Here is an 8,491-nt window from a genome sequence, read left to right on the forward strand (position 1 = left end):
GAATAGGTTGCCATTTGGGACTCAGCCTGGTTATTACCAGTTTGTAATATGACCTGTTTCTTGTGTATCAAACCCCTCTGACGCTGTCGGTGCTGAGCGGACACACAGACTGTGTGTACTCACTGTTTCAACAAGGGAGCCAGCGTAGAAGCCAAAGACAAATGGCACAGAACGCTCTACACAGAAGGGTTGCGAGGAGAGTTGGCTGTACGCGCTCACACACAGAAAGAGAGGGGGAGGCTTGTTCTGATCTAGGGATGGGGCCATTGAACTACTAGGGATGGCTTTTGGTGTGGGATCTAGCATGGAATATGAATTATCCCAAATATACCTATTATGATTCCTTATTATTTAATTGATTATAAATTATTCAAATCCATTCTTGCCTCCCCTCCCTTCCCTTCCTCCTAGGCGGTGACGGTCACGAGGAGTGCAGCACAGCGCCAGCTTCCTGGTTCGGGAAGGTAAGGTGCGGGCCATGTCCACCTGGTGGCGTTGTCCGGACACATCGGGTTGCTGGGGTGGCTCCTACACACCGCCCAGTCAGTGTGGACCCTCCCCTCATCACAGACAACCAGGGCTACACGCCACTACACTGGGCCTGCTACAACGGTACGTACTGGACAGAGGGACAGCGAAGTGGGCCAGAGGCCACAAACAAATACACACATAAACACAGCGTTGCTTAAATCCCCAGCCAGCTTCGGAGGCACGAACCAAGCCATCCGCACAGGAACCTTAAGAGTCCCTCAGACAGTGAGAGAGAAGAGGGAGGGATAGGGGGAAGCACAACAGGCCCACACTCATCCTCTCGTACCACCAGGTTTCCCTTCCGCAGATACTGGACTTCAGAGGAAACTGCTGCTGCTATACCCCATCTTTACCTTTACCCACAAAGGCCCTAAACGGTAGAAACCTGCGTTTCGGCATTTTCAAAACTGTTTTGAGTATAGAAATTGGGCTGAGTGTTTGTGCTGAGAAAGACATAAGGAGTGATGTTTCATTTAAGTTTCATGAGAGTGATTGTCATGTTTATCCGCACACTAAGACAGTCAGAACGCCACTACCTCTTGTCTGTAATCCATGTGGGAGGAGGGGAAATCATACATTTGTATGAACAAATATTTTAATAAAATCATTCATGTCTTAAGCTCTGTGGGAATAAAAAAATGGTACCATTTGCTCTGATGAGTAATTGTAAAGATTTAATGCATCCCAAATGGAACCCTATACTGAATAGTACACTACTGTTGAACAGGGTCCATAGGGTTCTGGTCAAAAGCAGTGCCATTTAGGATGCTGGTATGTGAGCACAGGACTATTTGAAGGGACCTATTACATTATTAAACCTACCTGTCCTTTGGCCTCTAGAAAGTATTTTAGAAAGTTAATAATTAATTCATGTTTTCTTTCTTGTGATATTTGTCATTTTGTGCCTTCGTTAGTTACTGAGGGGAGGTTAGGAGAGTAGGGGCACCTGTATGAGCGACAACAATGATGCACACTAAGTACTACAACGTTTGTGAAAAGCACTGATACTATCCAGAGGCATGTGAGGTGGAAAACATGTCTCCCTTGGAGAGGAGAAACATTGTAATCCAATGGTAGGACAGCAGCATTTAGATTTTCTTCTGTTGGAAAATAAATATCGATATTATTTGTCTTTGGTCTTATAATCAATGTTTTTTAACAGGTGTTGCTTGCTTTCACTTCTTCAAAAAATGAAACCTCTCAATCCTTGTATGTGATTGAATGTTCATATCCCCGTTTTTCTCTTTTTGAAAATCATTTTAACTGGAAATATGTGCAATACATTTGCTATGTTCACCAAATCAGCAACAAGAGTCACAGGTTCACAGGTTTTTCGTGTCATTATCATTATTTTAAACGGATGAAACTAGCATGTACATATGAAATGGTGACTGAATTCGAAACTCCCATGAATTCTTTCAGTATCTGAAGTTTGCTGTATATTTTATGAGTAATAAATGTTATTTAATGATGAACTCTGGGTTATCGGTGTGGGTTATGTATTTTATTTTATTTTGCATTGCGTCCACAACATGACATTTTTAAGGGCAATAGTAGCCTACATTTGTGTACAACTCGCAGGATTTCCATGCGTGAGCTTTCAACCGCTCAGGGCGTTGCATCAGCACGAGATTGGAAGTGCGTCAAATCTGTACAGCATTGTTACGTCATCACTGATAAACGTTGAAACTGATGAGAAACCGGGAGCAGTTCAGTCTGATTCTCGCTAGTCCTGGAGGAGCGTTCATTTTGGCAAGGAAATGTGCTGATTTTGCAAGGACGTGAGAAGAAAGAGTTCAAGGTAGGCATGTTATTTAAGCAATAAGGCCCAAGCGGTTGTGGTATATGGTCAATATACCACGGCTAAGGGCTGTTCTTACAACCCGAAGTGCTAGGACACAGCCCTTAGCCATGGTATATTTATTTGATTTATTTCACCTTTATTTAACCAGGTAGGCTAGTTGAGAACAAGTTCTCATTTGCAACTGCGACCTGGCCAAGATAAAGCATAGCAGTGTGAACAGACAACACAGTTACACACATGGAGTAAACATTAAGTCAATAACACAGTAGGAAAAAAAGTCTATATACATTGTGTGCAAAAGGCATGAGGAGGTAGGCGAATAATTACAATTTTGCAGATTAACACTGAAGTGATAAATAAATGATCAGATGGTCATGTACAGATATTGGTGTGCAAAAGAGCAGAAAAGTAAATAAATATAAAGTATGGGGATGAGGTAGGTAAAATTGGGTGGGCTATTTACCGATAGACTATGTACAGCTGCAGCGATGGGTTAGCTGCTCAGATAGCAGATGTTTTAAGATTGTGAGGGAGATAAAAGTCTCCAACTTCAGCGATGTTTGCAGTTCGTTCCAGTCACAGGCAGCAGAGAACTGGAACGAAAGGCGGCAAAATGAGGTGTTGGCTTTAGGGATGATCAGTGAGATACACCTGCTGGAGCGCGTGCTACGGGTGGGTGTTGCCATCGTGACCAGTGAACTGAGATAAGGCGGAGCTTTACCTAGCATGGACTTGTAGATGACCTGGAGTCAGTGGGTCTGGCGACGTATATTGGCCATATATCACGAATCCCGAGGTGCCTTATTGCTATTATAAACTGGTTACCAACATAATTAGAGCAGTAAAAAATACATGTTTTGTCATACCCATGGTATACAGTCTGATATACCACGGCTTTCAGCAATCAGCATTCAGGTCTCAATCCACACAGTTTATAATTATTTTGAAATACCCATTTATATTAATTACTGTGGATTAAATATTGTTAAATAAATGAAATTATGTGCTATTCATTCTGTAATATCAAACTACAAATTCTATGGCCGGGGAGTCATGAGAGTTGGCTAAAGGTACAGTAGAATCTGTTGTGGGTCAAATGGGGGTCTAGGGTCAAAGGCTATGACACCACCTTCACATTTACGTCCTAAATGGCACCCTATTCCCTATGTAGGCTAGTGCACTACTTTTAACTAAGATCCATACACTGGTTGGCTGGTCATGAAAAACATGCGCTCGCTCATCAATGGCCGGAATGCGTGTATCTTGTTATGACTCTAAACCTCAGCTAGCAAGTGCTCATTATGCAAATGTATTTGTTTGCCGGTAACATTTAGAGACTAAATATAGTTTACATGTTGTCAACGTTCTAAGCGAACCCTGTCTATTTACTTTGTCATTTTACCCAGTTACATGCCAGTTTTGTTGCTAAACAACCAACCCGTCTTTTTAGGTGTCATAATACCCATAAAACCTTGCAGTCAAACAGGGAAGGAAATGGTTCCAATCGTTTTTCCACCATTCATTTTTCTCATAGGCGATTTCAGAAACACATAAAATAAGGGCTGTGTTTCATGTAGGCTTACCCTGGTGTGCCATTTTTAGAACCATGTACATCTGTCACGGACAAGGTGACTTTTAGCAATACATTTGGCTCTATTTACTCTCAGATTCGAAATGTGTAATTAGCATCAAAGTAGACATGCAAAACTACAAATCCCTGCAAGCTCCTAAACGTCATTTCTAGCTGACACCTTTGCTAACAGGTTTTGTGTCAATTTAAAACTTGCACTAAACAGTTCACAGAATTGGCCATTTAAAGAAATGTAGCCAATTTATTAATTACTACATTTAGCTAACATTAGATAGTTAATCAAGAGATTCTTACCTTTGCCTCGATCAGCATGATCATCGTGGCATTTGTAGTTCTTTATGATAGCCACATTAGCAGATAATTAGCATTTCATTTTTGGGGGGTAAATACAGGCAAATATATTGATAAAAGTCACCTTGTCCTAGAGAGATTTACAGTTATCAAAATGTCACACCAGGGTAAGCCTACCTGAAACACAGCCCTTATTTTAAGTGTTTCTAAAATCCACTATGGGAAAAGTGTATGGTGTAAAAACGATTGGAACCATTTCCCTGTTTGACTACTATGTTTTATGGGGATTATGACTCATTCCTGTGGCACTCTATAGGGCTCCGGCCAAAAGAAGTGCATTATATTGGAAATAGGGTGCTATTTCGGACACAAGCATAGATATGATGCATTATGATGTGACCATAGAAATAGAATCACTAGAAAGGATAGAGCCTCTGATCACGGCAATTTGACTGGTAAACTGAACTGTACACCTGACATGATGTTCTGGTGATTTTATAGTGACCTTAGAGAGATTCCTTTTTCTGTATCTAGATCTGATAAAGATCACAGAGAGGTTGAGAGACAGACCAAGTTGGAAGAGGCTGTTCTAGAGACAGATATCCCAACTCTGTCACTAGAGGCTGAAGGAGAGATTGAGATGCAGGAAGCTGATCTGAAGACAGATGGCACATCTCAGTCACAGGAGGTTGAAGGAGAGAGTGAGTTGGACGAGGCCATTGTCATCCCATCTCAGTCACAGGAGGTATGATGTTTTGTGTTTTAATGATGCATTGAAGATTAAATGACAAATTAATTGTCAAGCTTGAGCTAGTAAAGGTATTCTAATCTAGGAGGCCAAAGGAGAGAGTGAGTTGAATCAGGTTGATCTGAGACATCCACATCAACTCTAACTGGAGGTCGAAGGAGAGAGTGAGTTGAATCGGGTTGATCTGAAGACATCCACATCAACTCTGACACTGGAGGTCGAAGGAGAGAGTGTGATGCAGGAGAGTGATGATGTAGAAACAGCCGGCCATCTCAATGCCAGGAGACTGAACGAGTGGCAAAGGTAAATGCTTCCAGATAACAGTGTGTGTGTGTGTGTGTGTACATGTCTGTTTGTGCACGCAGACAGTAGTTCGTAAACAGACATTACGTTAACACTGCATGGCGAATTTGATTGAATTCCAGCCTAAGTCTGCTTTCTGTCGTCCCCATCAGGCTAAAGTGGTGACCTTCACTACCATGACCCGCAAGGCTGCAGCCTCCCAGACCAGCCTCACCCTCAGCAGGGGAAAGAGAAGCTACCCAGACCTACACACCTTTGTGCAGGACATGAAGGATGGGTTAGTTGCTCTTTGGTTCCCTGTGCATCCCCTAGATATGTTCCCTATTAGAGCCTTGGTCAACAATAGTTCCGTATTTAAGGAATAGGGGCCATTTGAGACGTACCCATAGGGACAATCTCAATTGCATTCTCCTCGAGTCCTCTCTTCTCGCCTCCTTCTCAAAACCCATTGGATGAGAAAGCCCTCCCTTTTGACCATCTCGTCCTATGGGTTTTGAGAAGGAGGTGAGGTGTCTCGGGCAAATACAAGGGACTCAACTGACCAATCAGGGATGTTTGGATGTGGCCTAGTTCCGTAGAGGTCCATCCATACCGTAATCTAAGAGAATAGAGGTAATGTCATGTAGTTTAATTGTGTATCTTTTTTAATTTACTTTTCAGCCATTGGAATCTGCTGAGTGAGAATATGCGTGCCGGGGTGAGTTATAGTCACTTCTAAAGTAGTTCATGTTGGTAAGATGGACCAAACATTCCAAACTCCTATTGGTGGAAATCGTGCAGGACCTTTAATTCAGAGGTTCCCAAACTTTCCCTCAGGCCCCCCCTTTCCAGCATTGTGGAACATCCTGAACCACTGCTTTAATTGACTAGCTTGAGTAAACACATGGTGCAGCAGTGCAGCTCCGTTAACAAACTAACTCTGTATGGTCTTTTAACATTTCAGATGAGCAGAGATGAGTTTAGTGCTAGGTGCATGGATATTACAAATTGGGTGATGGAGTCTACATCCACTGTGGTCGTTCCCGCCCTTGACCTCACCATGCAGATCAGGCTCTCTGATTCGTCAAGCTCTTCTGGATCAGGAAGTAATGAGGCTAGAGAAGTGAGCTCTCTTGGCCGCAGCGTCAGATTCAGCTTTCGTGGTGGACCCAGTAGACGCATCAGTTCAAGAACTACTTGCAGCACACAAACTCCCACGCCTTTCCCCTCCTCTCACAGGTACTTACCCCTATCCCCTCCTCTCATAGGTACCTACCCCTATCCCTTCCTCTCACAGGTACTTACCCCTATCCCCTCCTCTCATAGTACCAACTCCTATCCCCTCCTCTCACAGGTACACCTACCCCTATCCCCTCCTCTCACAGGTACCTACCCCTATCCCCTCCTCTCATAGGTACTTACCCCTATCCCCTCCTCTCACAGGTACTTATCCCTATCCCCTCCTCTCATAGGTACCCTATCCCCTCCTCTCATAGGTACTTACCCCTATCCCCTCCTCTCACAGGTACTTACCCCTATCCCCTCCTCTCACAGGTACTTATCCCTATCCCCTCCTCTCATAGGTACCTACCCCTATCCCCTCCTCTCACAGGTACCTACCCCTATCCCCTCCTCTCACAGGTACTTATCCCTATCCCCTGCTCTCATAGGTACCTACCCCTATCCCCTCCTCTCACAGGTACTCACCCCTATCCCCCTCTCACAGGTACTCACCCCTATCCCCTCCTCTCACAGGTACTTATCCCTATCCCCTCCTCTCATAGGTACCTACCCCTATCCCCTCCTCTCACAGGTACTCACCCCTATCCCCTCCTCTCACAGGTACCTACCCCTTTCCCCTCCTCTCACAGGTACTCACCCCTATCCCCTCCTCTCACAGGTACCTACCCCTATCCCCTCCTCTCACAGGTACCTACCCTATCCCCTCCTCTCATAGGTACCTACCCCTATCCCCTCCTCTCACAGGTACCTACCCCTTTCCCCTCCTCTCATAGGTACCTACCCCTTTCCCCTCCTCTCACAGGTACTCACCCCTATCCCCTCCTCTCACAGGTACCTACCCCTATCCCCTCCTCTCATAGGTACCTACCCCTATCCCCTCCTCTCACAGGTACTTATCCCTATCCCCTGCTCTCATAGGTACCTACCCCTTTCCCCTCCTCTCATAGGTACTCACCCCTATCCCCTCCTCTCATAGGTACTTACCCCTTTCCCCTCCTCTCATAGGTACCTACCCCTATCCCCTCCTCTCATAGGTACTCACCCCTATCCCCTCCTCTCATAGGTACTCACCCCTTTCCCCTCCTCTTCTTGTAGGTCTTTCTAAAAACATTATTCCCATGTCCCTTGTTATAAGTACAAATATCCATTCCAGATCCACCTAGAGAGAAATACTACTTAGGTACTTCCAAATTCTTGGATCATATGTTGTATTTTGTTATCATGTACTATTCATTTCTGTTGTGCATTCTGCAGGTCCATGACCTCTTTGCTGAGTGATGACGAAGAGCGATATGTCTCCTCACCTGAGGGTGGTGATAGAGAGATGAGACACAGACCCCACTCGGCACCACTGAGTTCTGTGTTTGGAATCTCTGAGGATTCTGTCTTCAACATGGTCCAGAGAGGCCAGTCGCAGAGTGGCATCGTACTGTCATCCAGTTGGAGTAGACGGGAGAAATACAGACCTGTCAAAATACCAACGGACACCAGGTTTATGATGGGTATTGTAGAGTTGGTAATGAACCTTCTCAACTCCAGATTGGCTGAGCTAATGCAAAGTTTCAGTCAGGGAACTCTAGGTCCGCTGTCTGGTAGTATCTCAGCAAGTCAGCAGTTTGCCCAAGAAATGCTAAGCATGGTGTCTGCTAAGATGTATTCCCATGCCATAGAGCATATTGCGCACGGCTACAAGTCTCCCCTTGAGTTAGAGAGGGAGCTTGAGGCCATATTGGGTCCTCTGGCTGGACAGGTTATAGTCATCATCATAGATAGCATCTTTAAGGCTAAAGCCAACGGAGGAAACAAGGGACGAGCGACCAGCCCCTTGACCTATTTTCTCACTGCCGTTTCGGCAGAAATACAAAGCCTAGTTGTTCAGAGATCGGTTAGCAGACCGTCCACCAGACTGTCCAACAACGACCCACTGCTGAACATTTCCAAGTCAAAGGTCTTAAATCAGTTCTGCTCAAATGGCAGAACTCTTTGGCCAAGGTCCAAGTGA

The 8,491-nt window shown here is 44.7% G+C and overlaps 1 protein-coding gene and 1 long non-coding RNA gene across 2 annotated transcripts; both read left to right on the forward strand.

The window, feature by feature from the left end:
- Positions 1–2,178: 2,178 nt before the first annotated feature.
- Positions 2,179–5,090, forward strand: LOC118960364. The gene is made up of 3 exons (XR_005048455.1): positions 2,179–2,332; positions 4,752–4,962; positions 5,051–5,090. It is a non-coding gene; the product is annotated as an uncharacterized LOC118960364 (long non-coding RNA).
- A 146-nt stretch (positions 5,091–5,236) lies between these two features.
- On the forward strand, positions 5,237–8,491 carry LOC118960361. Its single transcript, XM_036974502.1, has 5 exons — positions 5,237–5,268; positions 5,421–5,545; positions 5,929–5,965; positions 6,212–6,486; positions 7,744–8,491. Exons 2-5 carry the CDS (start codon positions 5,445–5,447, stop codon positions 8,489–8,491), a joined length of 1,161 nt encoding a protein of 386 aa, XP_036830397.1. The 5' UTR covers positions 5,237–5,268; positions 5,421–5,444.

This window comes from Oncorhynchus mykiss, unplaced genomic scaffold (assembly GCF_013265735.2).
Source record: "Oncorhynchus mykiss isolate Arlee unplaced genomic scaffold, USDA_OmykA_1.1 un_scaffold_608, whole genome shotgun sequence".
Classification (NCBI taxonomy): domain Eukaryota; kingdom Metazoa; phylum Chordata; class Actinopteri; order Salmoniformes; family Salmonidae; genus Oncorhynchus; species Oncorhynchus mykiss.